Genomic DNA, 22,501 nt, shown 5'->3' on the forward strand with positions numbered 1-22,501 from the left:
AAATGAAAATAATAAAGAAATTTATAAAGTTTTAAGTGAACACCTTTATGGTGGCTTAGCCCAGCATAAACACTTAAATCCCCTTGAGAGCGAAGCCCTGGTGAAAAGGCTCCATTATGAACACTTATCTGAGAACACCAGGGATATAATGTGGCTTGTAAGTGTCGGCAGGCTGGCGGTGAGAGCCGTGGTTAAATGGAGCTGCTATGTAACCACAAAAGAATGTCCTTTTCCCAACTGTCACGCTGATGAAACTGTGGAACATCTCCTCGTGGAATGCCAGCGGGCAAAGGACACATGGTCACTGCTCAAGGATATCGGTTACGATATTGAGGTAAACCACCACACAATCCTCTATGGAATTTTTAACAGCACTCTCGATCCCATCACTAAAGACTTCTTTTGGCACATTTTATGCATCACTGTCAGTAAGTTGTGGAAAACTCGGTGCAAGATGACCATAAATCAGATACAAATTCCTGCAAGTGTAATCTTTAAACAAATAATTTGTGAACTTAAAAGAATAAGGAATATGGACTCTAAAATAAAAAACAAATATCCTTGGACACTTTTAAATTTTTAACTAGATGGTTTTGATGGGAAATATTTGGTTTAATGTATAAAAAAAAAAAAAAAAAAAAAAAATAATTGAATATTTGATGGTGAGTATACTTTGTGTAAAATGATATGTTGATCATGATGAAAATTGTTTGAATTGTAATATTTTTGTATTGTGCTTTGAAATTTATTAATAAAGTATATTTAAAAAAGCAAAACCGGCGGAAAGGCAAGGGCCAAGGCCAAGACTCGCTCCTCCCGCGCCGGGCTCCAGTTCCCCGTGGGCCGTGTGCACAGGCTCCTGCGCAAAGGAAACTACGCCGAGCGTGTTGGCGCCGGCGCCGGCGCCCCCGTCTACCTTGCGGCTGTCCTGGAGTATCTTACAGCTGAGATTCTCGAGTTGGCCGGCAACGCTGCCCGCGACAACAAGAAGACTCGTATCATCCCCCGTCATCTGCAGCTGGCTGTTCGCAACGACGAGGAGTTGAACAAACTGCTCGGAGGAGTTACCATCGCCCAGGGTGGTGTGCTGCCCAACATTCAGGCTGTGCTTCTCCCCAAGAAAACCGAGAAGGCGGTCAAGGCCAAGTAAATCTCCGCTTTCCGCTTCTTTGTCCATACCCAAAGGCTCTTTTAAGAGCCACCCAACTCTACTCAAAAAGTGCTATGTTTCCTCCCCAGTAACCATACACATTATACATGTAATTCCCAAAGGGAAAAGGCTAATATACATATACATATGTGTATGTAAAATATGCACACATATATATATATATATATATATATATATATATGTATATTATATATAATGTGTGTGTGTGTGTGTGTGTATATATTTATAAGTATAAGTATATATATTTAAGTGTATATATTTATATAAATATAAACTTACGCGCACACACACTATACTAAGCTGTGAGCAATAGGTAACACCAGTACACTTTCAAATCATAACAATCCCTATACACACGGCATTATTTTGAGTATACAGCTGTACACGGCTGTTTGTAATTAATTACAAGGTTATTGAATAAGAATTATTAAATTAAGCAATGGGAGCGCTTAAATTGCATTATATATATATTATAATTAAACCCAGAATGGACTGCAGGAAGCCGCCAGTTTGTTCTATAAGCAGTATTTTGCGTTTGGGCTCTCCGTGCGAAACGGCCAATAGGAAGGGCGCAGATCCAAGACGCCCAATCAGCGAGTAGCGGCTCTAAAGCATAAAAGGGCCGCTCCTACAGGAGCGGTTGCTATGGCTTCCGAATAGGTAACTAGGCGCTAGCATAGCATAGCTTAGCTTAGCCTGAAGGTTTGTTTACGTTTTTGCTGTTCACAAAATGGCGGCCATTCCCTTCTCTAGGTCAGAGGTCACAAGGTACAGTGAATTTGATGTTTAGTTTATTCATGTAATTGCATTAAATTCTCATTTTAAGGGCAAAGTTTAACTGCAATGTCCATTCCCCCATTCTCTAAAAAGCTAGCGTTTGTGGATATTTTGTTTTCCTTAAATGGCCGTCATTTGGTGTAATTCTGCTCGCTAACTATTACTTACACTAAGTCAGGAGGCACTAACCCTTTTAATGTCTAATGATTTTGGATAGAAAAATGACATAATTTTTGGAGCTAAGGTTAAAGGCAAGATTTAAACCGCTACTCTCTGACAAGTGAAACAAGTATTTTAAGAAATATTTTTTTTTCTTTACTAATTATGTCATTAGCGTCCTGTCCAATTTTGACGGTGTATTTTAATGTGTTAATATGTGTAATAATAATTCTAACATGGATAATGTTAAATGTGTTGTGTGTGTGTGTGTATATATGTGTGTGTGAGTTGTTTATTTATTTAATGCTATCTCTATATAACATTGAAATAGGTTTAATGTACTGATCTTGTTACTTGTTGTTTTGTCTTTTTTTGTGTGGTTTGTGAGACAGTTAGAGGGGATATGTTTTTTGGTTGGAGCTTGGAGCCCGTCTGCTGGTCGAACGCATACACTGCAGAGATTTATGAATGAGTGAGTGAGAATACAAATCTTTTTACCTGTTTTGTAATGTTTTATTTGTTTACGTGAATTTGGAATATGAGGGCCACATATGGTGGTGTAATTGTGTTAGTTCACATGGATCAGGAGGGTTTTTAACAGAACCAAATATTTTATGTGTAGAGTGAGCGAAAAGGTTTGGGGCAAACCATCGAATAATAACAAATATTTGATTTGTTGTAAATTATTTTCAACTCCCAGCTCAATTTTTGAAGTACTTTAGAGGTACACATTAGTAGAAGTTTAATAACCTCTGTAATTGAGTCCACTTAGTTTGACGAATACACTATAAAAATCGTTTCTATTTGATAAAATATACATGATACACAGTATTCATGCTTCGTGTGTTCCACATTTTGGATTTCCAAAAGCTGATTATTATCCATGAGAACACAGGCTGTCTCTGAGAAACATACTTACTCACTACTACTACTACTACTACTACTACTACTACTACTAATAATAATAATAATAATAATAATAATTATTATTATTATTATTATTATTATTATTAGTATGGTTGTTGTTGTTTTTTATTTATTTATTTATTTATTTATTTATGTATTTATTTATTCGAGTGTTCCAACACTCTGTGATTTAGAGCTTCTTAGAGTCTCTGAGAAACATACTTAGTCAGAAGACTCCTCCTACTACTACTACTACTACTACTACTAATAATAATAATAATAATAATAAATATTGTTAATATTATGAATATTATTATTATTATTATTATTATTATTATTATTATTATTATTATTATTATTATTATTGTTGTTTGTGTTATTGTTATTATTTGTAGTATTATTATGGTTGTTGTTGTTTATTTGTTTATTTATTTGACTGTTCCTACACCTCTCTTGAGCGAGAACAATCTGTGATTTAGAGCTTATTGCGTTATATTACGACCCTCATGTAAGAAGTGAGAGGTTTCTGACCCATAGCTTATTTCAAGAGGTTGCGTACAAATGTGTACTTTTCATCACAACTTGATAAGGACGTTTTTATCTTTTAAATATTACCATATAAAGATAGCTAGATATTCGTTGTCTGTTTTTGTGTGTTTTGACAGACAGTTCTAGGGGAGATGTTTTTTGGTGGAGCTTGGAGGCCATCTTCTGGTGGAACGCAGACACTGCAGGGATTTATGAATGAGTGAGAGAGCATACAAATATTTTTACCTGTTTTGTAATGTTTTATTTTTTTACATGACTTAGGATTATGAGGGCCACATATGGTTGTCTAATTGTGTAATTCTCATGGATCAAGAGAGTTTTTAACAGATTTTAATATTTTATGTTTAGAGTCAGCGAAAATGATTGGGGCACAGTGCGAATTATTGCTAGACATTCGGATCTTAACAAATATTTTATTTGAGTTGTAAATTATTTACAACTCCCAGCCCAGTTTTTGATGTACTTTAGAGTTACACATTAATAGAAGTTTAATGAACTCGCTTATATTGGATAAAACATACATGATACACAGTAATCGTGCTTGGTGTGTTCCACCATTTGGATTTCACACGGCTGATATTTTCCATGAGAACAATGGCTGTGTCTGAGAAACATAGTTACTCAGAATACTCCTACTGCTACTACTACTACTACTACTACTACTACTAATAAGTATTATTATTATAATTATAGTTATAATACTAATAATGATTATTAAAGATCTTATTATTAAGTTTTTAGTTGTTTATTTGATTAGTTATTTATTTATTTGCCTGTTCCTACACCTCTCTTAAACGATAACACTCTGTTATTTAGAGCTTATTGTGTTATATTACGACACTCATGTAAGAAGTGAGAGGTTTCTGACCCATAGCTTATTTCAAGAGGTTGCGTACAAATGTGTACGTTTCACCGCAATTAGATTAGGACGTTTATCTTTTACATATTATCATATGAAGCTAAACAAATGAGATTTCTTTATTCAGTTGGTTATCACAATACACATATATGGTCACAAAATTGTCATATAGTACTTTATACTAAAGAGCAGAGGATCTTGCTAGATGTTTTTGCCTCCCTTCCATTTGCTAATGTTGCCCACTGGTGATCCACTAAGCAGTAAATATGTTAATGCATTTTATTGTTAAAATTAGTTTTTGTTTTTGTTTTTTTGGGACATTTGAAGGGACACCATAAAACAGGAAATAAACGAAACTTCCAAAAAAACATCTAAAAATATATATACCTAAAATAATATATAAACCAAAAAAGAAATAGAAAAAGAAACCCAAAAATATTTATGAAATTATATGTATGTTCATGTATTTATTATTATGTGTGTGTGTGTGTGTGTGTGTGAGAGAGAGAGTGAGGTCGTGTATAACCATAATATGCAATATTTATTCTTTAGGTTATTTCTCTTTTCAAACCACTTTCTTCAGCTTGTCACAGCATTTATTTTGTATTGGAGAGAACAGCATGAAAAGATAATAATATTAAGACATTTTGAAACTCAATCACGTGGTTCCGTAGAGCATGGTTGTGTTTTTGAGGCCAGGGACTACAATCCCCAGCACTATACAGAGTACAAACGCGGTGACGTCACGGTACGCGTGGCGCATCGTCGTGACGTTTCGGAAGGCTATTGGAAAATAGAAAAAACAGCAACCAAAACATTAATCGTTCAGCCGTAGTCTTTTTGATTGACAAAACATAATACGTTTATGTATTTTTTTTTTATGCTATCTCCATGTAACATGTAAATATATTAAATGTACTGATGTTGTAACTTGTTGTTTGGTTATTTTTGTGTTGTTTGTGAGACAGTTCTTTTGTGTTTTTTGGTGGATCTTGGTCGCCATCTGCTGGTCGAACGCAGACACTGCAGGCATTTATGAACGAGTGAGTGAGAATACAAATCTTTTTACCTGTTTTGTAATGTTTTATTTGTTTACATGATTTAGGATTATGAGGGCCACAGATGGTTGTCTAATTGTGTTAGTTCACATGGATCAAGAGAGTTTTTAACTGCAATATTTTATGTGTAGAGTGAGTGAAAAGGATCGGGGAATAGAGCGATTTATTGGTAGACATTAAAATATAAACAAATATTTTATTGGATTAGTAAATAATTTACAATTCCCAGCACACTTTTTTTGAAATACTTTAGAGGTACACATTAGTAGAAGTTTAATGAACACCGTAATTGAGTACACTTAGTTTGACGAATACGTTTTAAAAAATCGCTTATATTTGCTAAAACATACATGATACACAGTAATCGTGCTTCGACTTCGACGTTCCACATTTTCGATTTCACAAGGCTGATTATTATCCACGAGAAGACAGGCTGTCTCTGAGAAACATACTTACTCACTACTACTACTAATAAAAATAATAATAAATATTCTTATTCTTATTCTTATTCTCATTACTATATTTGTGGTTGTTGAAGTGAGAGGTTTCTGACCCATAGCTTATTTCAAGACATGGCGTACAAATGTGTACTTTTCATCGCAATTTGATTAGGACATTTATCTTTTAAATATTATCATATAAAGATAATAGAATGAGATATCTTTATTCAGTTGGTTAACACGATCCACATACATGGCCCCAAAAGTGCCATATAGTGCCAGATGTTTGTTTCCCCCTTCCATTTGCAAATTGGCCACTGATGATCCACTAAGCAGTAAATACGGTAATGAAGGATTTTATTTTATTTTATTGTAAATTTGAAGGGACAACATGAAACAGGAAAAAAAAAAAAAACCTAACAGAAATAAATTTAATAAATTATATATACATAAAATAATAAAATTAATTCAAACAAGACATAGAAAAAAGAAACAACTGCTACATATATATATATATATATATATATATATATATATATATATATATATATATATATATATATATATATATATATATATATGTGTGTGTGTGTGTGTAATCATATATATGTTCATGTATATATTCCAACATAATACATTTATTTATTTATTTTTATTTAATGCTATCTCCATGTAACATGTAAATAGATTTAATGTACTGCTGTTGAAACTTATTGTTTGGTTATTTATGTGTGGTTTGTGAGACAGTTCTAGGGGAGATGTTTTTGGTGGAGCTTGGAGGCCATCTCCTGGTCTAACGCAGACACTGCAGTGATTAATGAATGAGTGAGTGAGCGTACAAATCTTTTTACCTGTTTTGTAATGTTTAATTTGTTTACATGAATTTGGATTATGAGGGTTGTCTAATCCTGGTAATTCTCATGGATCAAGAGAGTTTTTATTAACTGATCTAAATATTTCCAGTGTAGAGTGAGAAAAAAGGATTGGGGCATATTCCAAATTATTGATAGAAAATAAACAAAACTCCCAGCACAAGTTGGGAAGTACTTTAGAAGTACACATTCATAGAAGTTTAATGAACTCGTAAATAAAATTAATACACCTAGTTTGACGAATACACTTTCCAAAATCGCTTATATTTGATAAAACATACATGATACACAGTAATCGTGCTTTTTGTGTTCCACACTTTGGATTTCTCAAGGCATATTACTATTATTATTATGATTATTATGATTATGATGATTATTATTATTCTATTTTATTTGCTTTTTTTGTTTGTTTTATTGAGTATTTTGGACTGCGCCTACATGTCGATCACACTACATGAGCTCCTACATGAGCGATAACACTCTGTGATTTAGAGATTATGTAGTGATATATCACGGCACTATTTATTAAGGTGTTTTATATAATTTTTTCTTCCCGGCATATAGGCTTTATAGAAATGCATGAGTACGATACTATTTGAATACATATTAATATGTTTAATTCATGTTAATGTTTGTAAATTAGCTTAAGGTTCACACAATAGTACCTTCATATACAGTCAGCTAATCTATTCAGATGTTAACTAGACATTTTATGTGCAGGAGACCAAACCATAACATGCTGCATAAAACACACTTGCTTGACTGTGACACTGTGTCCCACATGGTTCAGTGCATCATAAAGTGTGTCTGGCAAGATGTAATATTCAGCATTCATTGGTGTAAGATATCTGCAGTTACTAATTTCAAGCAGGTTCATTTCAGCAGATATTGTATATAATCTGTATTTCTGTAGCGCTCTAGTGTATGGGGGCGGTGCAGACGGCCACACTGTGAGGGGCCACCCAGCTGCTTTGTACTGGGCTCCGCCTATCTGTCCTCAACTAGGTCCGGTAGAGTAGAATATCATGCGCTGGCTGTCCGATGTAGCTTCATTCTTTCTTCTCGTCTACAGGGAGCAAGAGCAGCTACGATGTCCGGACGCGGCAAAGGAGGCATTTTTGGCTGCTGGAGCTTCTGAGTGACTGAGGAGAGAGAGAGTGAGGTTAGACCGCGGCGCCTTGCGGTAGCCGCGGTCCATTCTTTGGCTTTCTGCCATACGGGGCTCTTTTAGTAGCCTGTTGTAACGCGCTTTAACAGCGTCCTCCCCTTGTCTAGTTGGTGCGCCGCCATTATAGACACACACGCCTCCTATGGCGTCCCAGCCATTCCTGCGAGACAGATATGCTCGTTTTTGGGCCAAATTAAAATACGTCGGACCTGGAGAACCGCCCGACAGAACTACAGTTGGACACCTTATACTGGATTCTCAATGGATTACAGCACAAGATTTGCTTTCTTTCATTGCACAGACCAATAGGAAAGAATTTGAAGTCTGTTTTCACACTGAACGTGGATTAAAAGTTTTTATGGATTCCTTTACACACAATCTGTCCAAATGGAAGGACTTTGAAATATTTACTCCCAGCCATCTGGAAGTCAAGAACATTTTCGTCAAGTTGTGGACAGGAAGAATCTGTGACGAGGATGTGGAGACTTATTTAAAGAGATACTGTGACATTTTGAAACCCGTAGAAAAGCCAGTCGACAATCTTGGAATTTGGTACGGGGTTAGAAAATACACAGTTAAAATCAAACGAGATACAAATGGACAACTTCTAACCATTCCAAGTTCATTCTCCCTAGGTCCTTATAATGGGAAGATTTCATATCAAGGACAGACCCAAACCTGTTTTATATGTCAATCCTCTAATCACCAAGCTAAAGAATGTAAAACCACAAAATGCTGGCGTTGTGGCACTACAGGCCATAAACCAAATGAGTGCACTAACTCTGAGAAATGTAGCCTGTGTGGCAAGTACAATCACAACTATTTCAGATGCCCTGACTCATATGCAAACAAAATGAAACGATCCAGAGAAACAGTTCATGAAGAGAATGGAAACAATATAGAAAACCAAGAATCAAGACCTGAACAAAGCATCGAAAATAATGATCCACCACAAGTAACAGAAACCCCTGAGCAAAACGAAGACGATAAATCTGCACAAGAAGATGAACATAGTGGAAGTGTAAGTGAAGAAGATATGTCACAAGGAAGTAAAACTGCATCCAGTGACCAAGCAACTGAAGGACCTGAAGAGGAATCATATGAAAGTGCAACGGATGAAGAGTTCAGCTCCGATTCTCTTACTCCAGTGACCAAGGAGGCCAAGGAAGTCACCAAGACACTTTTACAGAAAGAAAGAAAAGGAGCTACAGGATCACCTTCAGACATCTACGCAGAAGGAAAACGGAAACTTCATACCTCATCGGAGTCAGAAGGTATGATAACAATCTTACCAACTCAAAAGACTAAAAAAAAAAAATGACGATGCTTTGTTTGTTTTTTTTTTTTTTTTTTCCCTTGGTCTATTTATTAATGTTTAATGATTGTAGATATATGTGTAATAATTTATATAAACCATAATGTCTTTATCTCAAATTACTATAGCTTCTTGTAATATAAGAGGAATACAATCTGATAAAAATAGATTAAAAAAAATTAATATACTACTACAACAGAACCTAGATATTATTTGTGTTCAAGAAACAAGATTAAAAACAGCAAATGATATTAAGGGAGTTTGTGATCTATGGAAAATAGGTCAATCTTTTTTATCTATTGGTCAAAGTACAGCTGACGGGGTTGGAATCCTTTTCTATTCTAATAAAATAAATATTGTTAAAATAAGAGAACCTTTACCAGGGCGAATTATGTATATAGATTTCTATGTATTAAATAAAAAAGTTAGATTAATTAATATATATGCTCCTCAAGATATGTCAGGGAAAATTAAACTATTTAATAAAATTAGACCATTATTATGTGTAGGATTCCACATTATTCTTTGTGGAGACTTCAACGCAGTTACAGACATTAAAGACAAAAATCCGATTAAAAAACTTAATATAGGGAGAGAAAAACATTATGATTAATCATAAAATGACTGACACATATAGACACTTAAATCCATCAGGTAATGATTATACAAGGTATGATAAAATTTTCCAATCAAGAATTGATCGTATTTATGTAAATGATTCTTTTGATATAAAAACATATACGAATAAATTAATTGTTGAATCTGATCACCTCACAGTCATTGTTAAATTGCAATTTAAAGATTTAAATCATAAAGGTTACTGGAAGTTAAATAGTCAAATATTAAAAAATGAAGATGCTGAAAATGAAATTAGATCAGAAATTCAAAGAATTTTAACTATTAAAGATTTCATACAAATTAATGATTTTTGGGAACTTTTTAAAAAGCGTATCAAAATTTACTTAAAATGTAAGAGTAGAGAAATTAACAAAAAAAAATGAAGAATACAAGCTTAATATGAATAGGTATATTTATTTGAAACAACTATCAAATTTAAAAACAGAAGAAATTTTAGAATTAAAAGAAACAAAAAAGATAATTGATATGGTACATAATGATAATTTAATTAATTTACAAAATCAATTAAGAATTGACACTGATGTAATAATCAATCCAGCTCATTTAATTGAAATGTTTTATAAAAAACGGAAGACTTTTATAGGAAGTATTAAAAATAAAAATGGTATTATAATAAATGAAAATAGTGAATTAGAAAGAACTATTAGATCACTAGCTGAAGAAATGTTTGCGGAGATTAATATTGATAAAAATTGCATGCAAGAATTTTTAAAAGAGAAATATAATGACAATTATGAATTTTTAGGGAATGACATAAGTAAATTTGAAATCGAAAATGCGATTAAACAATTAAATAAAAATAAATCACCAGGCAAAGATGGTCTTCCAACAGAATTCTATCAACTTTATAATGAAGATTTAAGCGATGTTTTATTAGAAGTATTTAAAAGTGGATTATCAAAGGGCTCAATGCATGACAGTTTTTATGATGGAGTTATGTCATTATTGCATAAAAAAGGAGATACTAATGATTTCAACAATTATCGTTATTTAACAATGATGAACATAGACTACAAAATTTTCGCTAAGATTATAATGAATAGATTAAATGACGTTTTAGATCTAATAATAATTAAAGAACAAACTTGCGCTGTAAAAGGAAGGATGATTTGGGACAATTTATGTTCATTAAGAGAAATTATTTATGAAAGTAGAGAAAATTATTATTTAGTAGCTCTTGATCAAAAGAAAGCTTTTGATTTTATTTCCAGAGAATATATCTGGCATTTACTTAATATGTATAACTTTCCTAAGAAATTTATAGATATGATAATGTGTTTATATAATAAGTCTAGTATTCAAATTAATATAAATGGAAATCTAACAGAAGCTTTTAAAATGTCTCGTGGTGTAAAACAAGGATGTCCTTTAAGTGCTGCCTTATATGTCTTAGCGATTAGCCCCCTAATAAAAAAAATACGAAATGACACTAGGATTCCAGGGGTTAAAATGGGAGATAAAACTGTTAAAATTACTGCTTATGCGGATGATATAACAGTCATCATTAAATCAAAAAAAGACTTAGAAATTGTTATGGAACATTTCAATTCTTATGAAAAAGCATCAGGAGCAAAACTTAATATATTGAAATCTGAATGTGTTTGGATTGGGGATGAAAGAAAGAAGTTTGAGATTGATATTCCAGATAAAGGAAAAATAAAAATTTTAGGTATTTATTTTGAAAATGGAAATTGTGTTGATACTAACTGGAAAATGAAAGAAGAAATTATATCCGAGGAAATAAAAAGGTGGACCTACAGTAAATTAAGCTATAAAGCAAGAATAAATATTATCAAAACATATATTTTTGCAAAAATAATGTTTTTATCCTGTATTTTCCCACCCACAGATAAATGGATTAAAAATTTTAATAAACTGTGTATTAAATTCATTTGGAACACAACAAGAGAAGTCACAAAAAGAGAATTTGTGTATAAAAGCAGAGACCTTGGTGGGTTAGGAGCTTTTGACTTCTCTCTAAAAACTAAAATAGCAGCGTGTAAAATAATAGCAAGTGGGATAAACAGACAAGTGGATTGGATAGGGAACATAACGAATTGGAAACAAAAATTTAAAGGTAAAAGCAGAGGCAAGGTCCCATATTATAAATTAATATACAGTGATTTTATTAACCGTTATGAAAATTGTTATATTGATTGGGTAAATACATCTAATAAAGAAATTTATAAAATTATAGGAGAAAAGGTTTATGGAAGTGAAATTAATTTCAAACTTATTTCTAGTGATGAAAATAAAATGGTTATTAAAAATCTTTTAAACAAAAATTTAACTGAAAAAATGAGAGATAATGCATGGTTGATAGCAATGAGAAGGTTACCGGTTAGAGCAGTAGTAAAATGGAGCTGCTATGTCAAAACAGTTAAATGTCCCATGCCAAAATGTGATGAAGATGAGACTCTTGACCATTTTTTATTCAACTGTTATAGATCATGTGAAGTATGGGGTTTGTTGAGAGACACTGGACTAAATATTGATATCACCCCAAGGAATGTTATATATGGACTTTATGATGATACTGTACCTGATTTTCTGCATGAATTTTATTGGTTCATTGTATGTTTGGTTAAACATCAATTATGGAAAACGAGAACAAGGATGACTATAGACCAACTTTTTGTCCCAGGTAAGAATGTTTTTAAAAATATCATTATTTACCTAAAGAAAACTAAGACTATGGACATTATTTTTAGAAATCACAAATTATGGGACTCATTAAATCTTTAATAATAATCTTTAATAATTTAAATAGTATTGTATTATGTAATTTGAGTGTAATGGACATATTTATGTGTATCTTTGAATTAATGATCTGTATTGTGTGAATAATTTTCCAATAAAGTTTTTTTCGCAAAAAAAAAAAAAAAAAAAAAAAAAAAAAAAAAAAAAGCAAAGGAGGCAAGGGGCTCGGGAAAGGAGGCGCCAAGCGTCACCGCAAAGTTCTTCGCGATAACATCCAGGGCATCACCAAGCCCGCTATCCGCCGTCTGGCGCGTCGTGGTGGCGTCAAGCGTATCTCCGGTCTGATCTACGAGGAGACCCCTTCGGGTGGCCAGCAGTTTGGACGATTTTGGGCTCGTTTAAAATATACTGGCCAAGAGGAACCACCAAATAGGAGTACTGTTGGTGCACAACTTATGCAGAGAAGTTGGTTCCATGCATCAGACATATACTCCTTCATAGCACTTCAGAACAGAAGGGAGTTTGAAATAGTTTTCCACCAAGAAAAAGTACTCCGAAGTTTTATTTTACATTTTCAAGTGTGGGCTGAAGACAACTTTTGGAAGGATTGGGAGGTGGTGTCCTCTGTTCCACAAGATGTAGTGAACATTGTGGTAAAGTTCTGGACGGGGAGAGTGGCTGATGAAGATGTGGATCATTACCTATCTCGCTACTGTGTGCTACTTCAACCTGCTGAAAAGCTGCTGGATCAGTTCGGGATGTGGTACGGTGTACGGAGGTATAAAGTGAAGCTGAGACGGAATTCCAACGGTGAGCTCACTCAAATACCTAATACCATCGCTATGGGCCCGTACACTGGGAAGATCTCCTACACTGGACAGATCCAGAAGTGCTATATATGCAGCTCTACAGAACATCAAGTCAAAGACTGCGACCAGGTTAAATGCTGGAAATGTGGGCAGCTGGGACATAAAGGAAAAGTGTGTGCAAATGATGAAGTGTGTGGCCTGTGTGGTGAACAGGGTCACTCCTTTTTCTCGTGTCCCAAGTCCTACAGTAACCAGGTCAAAGTCAGAAGAACAGCAGCACAAACCTCCAACCAGATCTATGACACACCCACAATGCAAGCTAGCTCTAATACCACAGCACCTACATCAAATGCTGGGAAAGAACTGTCAGCGAACAAAGAGGTCAAGATTGTAAAACCATCACAAGTCCAGGTACCACCTCAAACATCAGCCCAATCTCAGGTTCCAACCCAAGCATCACTTCAAGTCAAACATCGTCCCCCAATAAAGTCTCATGTACCACTTTCAATCCAAACTCAAAAAAGACCTGAAACTGAGACAATTGAAGAAATCTCTTCAGAGGGATCCGACATGGAGGAGGAAGAAAATGACGGCAGTCACAGCGGCAGTGGCAGCAGCAGCAGCAGCAGCAGCAGCGGCAGCAGCAGCAGCGGTGAAGACATCGATCTAGATGTGGAGCAGAGAGCCTCGGACACCTGCACTGCGCCTGCAGTGGAACCCCAGACCTCACTGACCAGAGACACAGAGCTGCCCGACTCTGCATGCCCTGAAAGACGGACATCCTCAAATCCCAAAAAAAGGACGATATCTCCTCAGGAAACCACAACGAAAAAAACAAGGGATAAGTAAAATCTTTTATCTCTGATCTCCATGAGGAGCTATTTTAAAATGCTTATCTGTAATAAGAGAGGCAGAAAATTGAATAATTTAAATTATGGTAAAATGATTATGCATGAACTTATTGTGAAAATAATGGGGAATGTTAAAACAGGTAAAATACATATATACTTTTATATCTATTTTTAAATGTGTTACCCTTTTAAAATTGTTACATCTAATGTAAGGGGTATCCAGCTAATTAAAAATAGAAAAGATAAATTAAATAAACTAGCAGCCCTAAATGCTGATATTCTGTTCTTACAAGAACTTAGATTAAATCATTTAGAGCATATTAAAGAAGTTCAAGATTTTTGGAAAATGGGTACAGCAGTAATCTCTATTGGAACAGATACAGCAGATGGAGTAGGGGTATTTTTTAATACTAGAGAAGTAGAAATTATAAAAAAAAGGGATATTATACCTGGTAGACTCCTTGTTATAGATTGTAAGCTAAAAGAAAATAAAATGCGATTAATTAATGTGTACACCTCATCTGATAGATCAAAAAAAATACAGTTATTTAAAAAACTCCCAGAACTTTTATGTAGTGGCCAAAATATAATCATGGCAGGAGATTTTAATACTGTAACTGATGAAAAAGACAGAGAAGCCTCTACAACTTTTAAATTAAGTAAAGAAGGCAAAATATTAAAAGAAGTATGTGAGGATTTTGGGGTTAAGGATGCTTTTAGAATTTTACACCCAAATGATTTTGGCTTTACTAGGTTTGATCATAAAACTAAAACTAGAATTGACCGTATCTATGTATCAAAACAAAATGAAATCAAAGAATATAAAACAAATGTAATAATAAATTCTGATCATTTAGTTGTCAGTTGCAAAATTTTTAATACTAAAGAAACACAAAGAAACTCATGGAAACTTAATACATCCTGGCTAAAAAATGATAGTTTTGTTGCATTAGTGAAAGAGGAAATTGAGAGAGTTAAAAATCTAGATTGTTTAGTTTCCTCTCATAAGGAACTATGGGGTATATTAAAAAATCGGATTAAAAGAGTAATGATTATTCAGAGTAAAAAATTTAATCAGGAAAAAATAATATATATAATGATTTAACTTTAAAATATGTAGATTTAAAAAGAAAACTAAATAGAACAATAGAAGAAGAAATTATCTTAGAAGAAATGCAGAATAAATTAATAGAATTTAATAATGAATTTCAAAATAGCTTAAAAATTATTTGTGGATATGATGATGTAAAAGGTGGTATAACAAACGTACCTAATTTAATTAAAAAATATAAAAAACAACAGGAAACAAAACTAGTTAAAGGAATACGAACAGAGGATAATTTAGTAGTATATGATGAATTAGATAAACAAAATGAAATAGTAAAACAATTTAAACATATGTATACTGAAATTAATATAGATAATACTCTGATGACAACTTTTTTAGATAATATTACACCGTGCAATGATGCAGATTTTGAGTTTATTAAAGGAGAAATTCAGAAAGGTGAAATAGAAAGAGCAATTACACAGCTAAATAGAGGGAAAGCACCGGGGCCGGATGGTTTTCCAGCCGAACTATATATGTGTTTTAACAAAGAACTCTCTGATTTAATGTGCGCAGTCCTAAACGAAGGGATTAAACAAAATAACATGCATGATGAATTTTATGAAGGGATAATTAATTTATTATATAAAAAAGGAGATGAATACGAACTAAACAACTGGAGACAAGTTACATTAATGAATATCGAATATAAAATTTTTGCAAAGGTTTTAATGAATAGGCTAGAAAAGATCTTAGATAAAATAATTAACGAAGAACAAACGTGTGGAATCAAGGGTAGAAGCATGTGGGATAACCTCTGTATTATCAGAGAGTTGATCACAAATAAACATCTAAATGAATCAGGTTTTTACATCTTAGCTTTAGATAAAAAAAAAGCTTTCGATTCTATCTCTAGAGAGTACCTGTGGGCAGTCTTGGAGAGATATAATTTCCCTGATGTTTTTATTAAAATGATTAAACTTTTATATCTAAAATCAACAGTACAGGTAAAAGTAAACGGAAAATTAACTGAAAAAATAGACATTTGTAGAGGAGTAAAACAAGGCTGTCCTCTAAGTGCAGCACTATATGTGCTTGCTATTAACCCGTTATTAACATCATTAAAGAAAGAGGAAAAACTAACAGGAGTTTATGTAAACAGTGAGCTTAATAAATACGTAGTTTCTGCTTTTGCAGATGATATAACAATTTTTATTAAGAACCAAGATGAACTTAATACTGTGTTTGAACATTTTAAAACATATGAACGAACATCAGGTGCAAGTTTAAATCAGTCTAAGACAGAAGCTGTGTGGATCGGTGATGATGGGGAGAACGAAAATATAAACATTCAATTAAAAAAAGAGATTAAAATACTGGGAATTTACATAAATAATGTTAATTGTGTAGAAAATAATTGGTCCAAGAAATTAACAGAAATTTCAGAGGAAGCAAACAAATTCTCAAATTGGAATATATCATATATAGAAAAAATAGAATTAATAAAAATGTTTATTTTATCTAAACTAATGTTTTTATCTATTGTTTTCCCTCCACCCGAAAAAACAATTACAGCTTTAAATAAATTGTGTATTAAAACTCTATGGGGAAACAACAGAGAAGTGACAAAAAGAATCTTTGTGTACAAAAGTAGAGAAAATGGTGGATTAGGTGCTTTTGAGATTGGCGACAAACTTAAAATCAGCTACTGTAAACATGTAAATGAAAATATTGAAAAAGGATCAAAATGGATCGGAAACAAAATGGATTGGGAAAAAATTAAAGGCGTAAAAAGACGCAAAATTGCCTATTATAAATTAATATACTCTGATTTTACGGAAAAATATAAAATATTAGATCTAGACTGGAAAACCCAATCGAGTAAATTAATATATAAAAAAGTGGCTGATTTTAAGTATGGCGAGAAAATCATGTTTAAGAACTGCTCTGATAATGAAAATGAAAATCTTATAGATCTCCTGAACCTGAAAACACTTCCTGGGAAGCACAGAGACAGAATGTGGTTGGCGGCGCTGGGCAGACTTCCCGTACGAGGAGTTGTGAAGTGGAGCTGCAATGTAAAAACGACAGCGTGCCCAATACCCAGCTGTACGGTAAACGAAACAGTCGGTCATTTATTGATCGACTGCGACAGATCTAAGGAAGTATGGAGTGCTTTTAAAAACTATGGACTGGACATTGATGTAACTAGAGAACACATTATTTATGGGACTTTTAATCTAGATAAATCATGCAAAAAAAGAACTGATTATTGGTTATGTATATGCACTATCGTAAATCAATTATGGATCACTAGATGTAAAATGACCACAGAAAATGTTTATATAAATAGTGATAAAGTAATTAAACAGTGTATAGTTAAACTAAAACAGAGACAAAAATATAATAGACAAAAGAAAAATAATGTTTCATGGGACTTTTTAAATTGCTTATGAAATTTATTGATGATAATTGAGATGTAGTTTTCGAAGTATAACATTATGAACTGTGTAATTACATGCTTATTCTGAAAAGTAATTTGTGATGTATATGTTTGTGTATTTGATGCTTTGTAATATGTATAATTTTTCAATAAAGTTCTTTAAAAACCCAAGTCCGCCCCGAAGAAGGGCTCCAAGAAGGCCGTTACCAAGACCGCCGGGAAGGGAGGCAAGAAGCGCAGAAAGTCCAGGAAGGAGAGCTACGCCATCTACGTCTACAAGGTGTTGAAGCAGGTCCACCCCGACACCGGAATCTCCTCAAAGGCGATGGGTATCATGAACTCCTTCGTGAACGACATCTTCGAGCGCATCGCCGGTGAGTCTTCCCGCCTGGCTCACTACAACAAGCGTTCCACCATCACCTCCAGGGAGATCCAGACCGCCGTGCGCCTGCTTCTGCCCGGCGAGCTGGCCAAGCACGCCGTCTCCGAGGGAACCAAGGCCGTCACCAACACTGTAAAAAAAAAAAAAGTAAAAAAACGGTAGAATGTCTGACAGCAAAAGTTGCCAAACAATTACCATAAAATTACAGGAAATTACTGTACCTAATTTAACAACGACTTCTTGTAAAATTACAGCTTTTTCTTGTATATGTTCTCTGTAATTTTACAGTCAAAGAATAGTAAATTACATGTTTTTTTCTGTTGTTAAACATTCCTAAAATGTTAAAATAACCTATAAAATACTGCATTAATACATTAAAAGTCTGTTATCTGAAGGTTGACATCAATTAAATAATGGTATAATTATGTTACTTGAGAGAATTATTCAAGCAATTTACAGCATAGAAATGTCAAATTACATGGTTTTTAAAGTAAAAAAAATATTTTTACTTTCATTTAAATCTTGTACTTTGTCAATAGGTGGCTTTATTCTTTACATTTACAGATGATAAACGTCAAATTACAGCTTTTTTAAGTAAAAGAAATAAATTTTACTGTATTTTAAATCTTGTAACCCGTCAATAAGTGGCTTTATTCTATACATTTACAGATGATAAACGTCAAATTACAGCTTTAAGTAAAAAAAAAATGATTTTACTGTATTTTAAATCTTGTAACCCGTCAATAAGTGGCTTTATTCTATACATTTACAGATGATAAATGTCAAATTACAGCTTTTTAAAGGAAAAAAAATAATTTTACTGTATTTTAAATCTTGTAAATTTGTCAATAAGTGCCTTTATTCTATACATTTACAGATGGTAACCTTTAAATGACATGTCTACTATTACAATGTACTGTTTTCCACAAGCTTTCACTGTTACAGTACTGTATCCTACTGGTTAAATACATTTAAAAAAAAATAACATAAGTAATTAACCAAATACATGCTCAACAATGTATATTTTCAATCTTTATTTTTCACATATTTTACAGTTGAAACAAATCATGACAACTGACAAAAGAAAAGGGTTACTATGGCGGTGATATGATACAGATTACAATATGGGGGTTGTTTTACAATAGACTCCAAATTAATTATAATAATGCCATCATTGTATAAACATTCGGTCAAATTTTAACAAATCAGAACAGTGGGATCCAAAGACAAATGTACCGCTATCTAGAAACCTGATCACAATGCAATATTATATAGATAAAATAGATAATATAATTTTTAAATTAAATGATACTTTTTTACAAAATTGACACAGTAAAATCACAATTGCAAACCACATTAAAGATCAATATTTATTTACACCCCTACACCCCATTTGTAAACTTTTATAATAAATGTGCATCCAAAATAACAGGAACAGGACAAGCAGGACCAATTTCTACCTCATTCATCTGTAGAATGCATATATGCACTGCACATATTTCAAATCTCAATTCACTCAACCATAGCCATTACTAAATACAGTTCATCATGAATGTCAGCCATCTTCAAAGGTATCATGTGATGGACACAAATTCCAAGAATCCAGTCTTTGAAGACATGATAGTTCCACTCAAGGATCTTGTTAGCAATCATTAAATCAGTGGTCACTGCATCATCTGTAAAAATAGGGGTAAAAAATATGTTAATTAACATGTGTACAGAAATTCTAACATCCTTTGCACATTTGTAATCAATTTAGCATGCAAAACATCAATGTTAAATAAAATAAATTCATTATTTAAAAAAATCGAATGCACAGTTTTAGACTGATTATGGCTTGCTTCCAGGCGAGTGCTGGTTGGCAGGTTAGGATGTGGCCAGAACTGCAACCTGTGTTGGTTCTGACTTCCCTGGGGATCTAAGCAAGATTTTGATAAGGGACCCTCCTACTTGAACTCTGAGTGACAAAATATGACAAATAAGAGCTTTATTTCATGTTGCAGAGTCACATTATGCCGTAACGGATTAAAATCCTGCAGTTATCGCAAGCTCCCTCTGCTCAAAAAGCACATGTGCAGGCCCGTCTCAAGTATGCCAATGAACACCTGGATGATTCCAAGAGTGATTGGGAGAAGGTGCTGTGGTCAGAAGAGACAAAAATTGATACTCTTTGGTACTAACTCTACTTGCCATGTTTGGAGGAAGAGAAATGCTGACTAGAACACCATCCCTACTGTCAAGCATGGAGGTGGAAACAACATGTTTTGGGGGGTGTTTCTCTGCTAAGGGCACAGGACTACTTCACCGCATCAATGGGAGAATTGATGGAGCCGTGTACTGTAAAATCCTGAGTGACAACCTCCTTCCCTATGCCAGGACTTTAAAAATGGGTCATTCAGCACGACAATGACCAAAAACATACAGCCAAGGCAACAAAGGAGTGGCTTAAAAAGAAGCACATTAAGTTCATGGAGTGGCCTAGCCAGTCTCCAGACCTTAATCCCATAGAAAACTTATGAGGGAGCTGAAGTTCAGAACTAAGCGACAGCCTCAAAATCTTAATGATTTAGAGATGATCTGCAAAGAGAAGTGGACCAAATTCCTCCTGACATGTGCACAAACCTCATCATCAACTACAAAAAAGGTCTTAACTGCTGTGCTCGCCAACAAGTATTAGGTCTTGTTTGCCAGAGGGATCAAATACTTATTTCCCTCTGCAAAAAGCAAATAAATTTATACAATTTATACAATGTGATTTTCTGGATTTTATTTATGATATGTCTTTGTAAGTGGGCAAACTTACAAAATTAGCAGGGGATCAAATACTTATTTCCTCCACTGTACATTCCTACATACCATTAAATAAAATTAACCAGCTGTACATTATACACCAGTATATACAACCATAAACTATACCTTAAAAACATATAACTTCCTTTACATTATATACCACCCTTAACCCTTACCATTATTAACCAGACATACATAAATACCATTCTTAGCTTTAGATACAGCTATACATTTACATAAGCAAACATGCATCACGTTTTCCCAATTAGATATTACTATACACAGTGTGTATCAGAGACTCAATGACCACATTAGAATTGCCTGAATCAAATTACACTGTGTTTACAAACCTTACAATCAGTGATTCTTCTTTTTCTCAGAGAGGGTCTCTTGCACTTAGCACACAGAGCTAGACATGATTAGCCATGTATTGGCGCTGATTTATTCAAAACCACGCTTTTGCACGGTGAGCTGTAGCAGCCATGTGTAAAATGGGACGAGCAGACAGCAAGTGGTTAACACCATATGGTTAATATTGGGCTAGCATCTTAATTCTAACTTATCTGTGTTGCAGGATTTAAACACTTTTTTTTTCACGATTTTACATAACTTTTCCATGCCTTCAAGGCAAATTTTCATGGCCATACGATTTTTAAAACATCAGTGTAGACAGACAATAAAACCAAAAATCAACTAAAACTAATCAAAATTGATTACAGTAGGCCTAAAATTAATCTGGAAAATTGACCATTTTTAATAATAAAATGTGAAAGATCCTGAGAGCTCCATTGTAGAGGGATATAGAACTGAATTAACTGAGCTGGTGCATTTGTTAGCTTAATATTTAGGAGTCATTTTCAATTAAATTCTGAATTTTGCACACTTGTACTTAATTAACATTGGCTTCCAGAGCACTTTCCATTATCCCCAGATACATATGTAAACACAATAACGTGAAGTCAACTGAACAGTGAATTTAATTGTAATTGTATAGTGTAATTAACCTTTAAGAGGTGTCTGTCCTTCCAGTAAGGTTCCAGCATGTCTATAAATAAATCACAGATGTGAAACAAGTCAAAGTATGTTAAATTTAAAAGTTTCAGAACTGTTTTAATACAGTATATTCTGCATCAACCTCATCAGAAAGCCTTTTTTGGCTGCACCCATTTGATAAATAGCTTTATATTGAAGCTCATCTGTTGATGTGCGAGTCTGTCAGTCATGTAGAATCAATTTCTGACCTCAGAACACCAATACCACCCATGCCCATCAATGAGGCCTTAAACAGCACCATCAACATTATCATACAGGTATCATTGCTGTGCTGAATGGAGAGCCCATGGCTGTTTAATTCCTATTATATTACCTCATGCACAGCAGCGACCGACCACCTGTAGGCCATACAGACTATGAAATATCTATGGGAAAAGTAGTTCCTTTCAATTTTACCTCTAAAGAGAGAGGGACATTAGTGCTCACACCTTACATTTTTCAATTAATTTTGTACTAAATACTAAGGGTGAAACGATTTCTCGAGTAATTTGGAGTTACTCAATATTTAAAAA

At 33.7% G+C, this 22,501-nt stretch overlaps 2 protein-coding genes and 1 long non-coding RNA gene across 4 annotated transcripts in view; 2 read left to right on the forward strand and 1 right to left on the reverse strand.

Moving 5' to 3' along the window:
* The window catches only part of LOC111190755 (zinc finger CCHC domain-containing protein 3), an 81,777-nt gene extending 71,566 nt beyond the window's left edge, over positions 1-10,211 (forward strand). Inside the window, exons 1-4 of one of the 2 annotated variants that reach the window (XM_049463058.1) lie at positions 2,352-2,579; positions 3,679-5,464; positions 6,667-6,744; positions 7,864-10,211. In XM_049463058.1, coding sequence (XP_049319015.1) covers positions 8,102-9,280 — 1,179 coding nt within the window. In that variant the 5' untranslated portion in view covers positions 2,352-2,579; positions 3,679-5,464; positions 6,667-6,744; positions 7,864-8,101 and the 3' untranslated portion in view covers positions 9,281-10,211. Of the gene's footprint in view, positions 1-2,351; positions 2,580-3,678; positions 5,465-6,666; positions 6,745-7,863 lie in introns of those variants that run through there. The other variant, XM_049463059.1, reaches the window with a different exon arrangement.
* On the forward strand, positions 249-1,206 carry LOC125780580 (histone H2A-like). Its single transcript, XM_049462952.1, has 2 exons — positions 249-334; positions 772-1,206. Exons 1-2 carry the CDS (start codon positions 249-251, stop codon positions 1,148-1,150), a joined length of 465 nt encoding a protein of 154 aa, XP_049318909.1. The 3' UTR covers positions 1,151-1,206.
* An 8,954-nt stretch (positions 10,212-19,165) lies between the features above and the next one.
* LOC111189527 (uncharacterized) lies at positions 19,166-22,203 on the reverse strand. Its single transcript, XR_007423872.1, has 2 exons — positions 21,941-22,203; positions 19,166-19,822 (listed from the first exon to the last, which is right to left on the reverse strand). It is a non-coding gene; the product is annotated as an uncharacterized LOC111189527 (long non-coding RNA).
* Positions 22,204-22,501: the final 298 nt, after the last annotated feature.

The sequence above is a fragment of the Astyanax mexicanus genome, chromosome 13 (assembly GCF_023375975.1).
Source record: "Astyanax mexicanus isolate ESR-SI-001 chromosome 13, AstMex3_surface, whole genome shotgun sequence".
NCBI classification, from domain to species: domain Eukaryota; kingdom Metazoa; phylum Chordata; class Actinopteri; order Characiformes; family Acestrorhamphidae; genus Astyanax; species Astyanax mexicanus.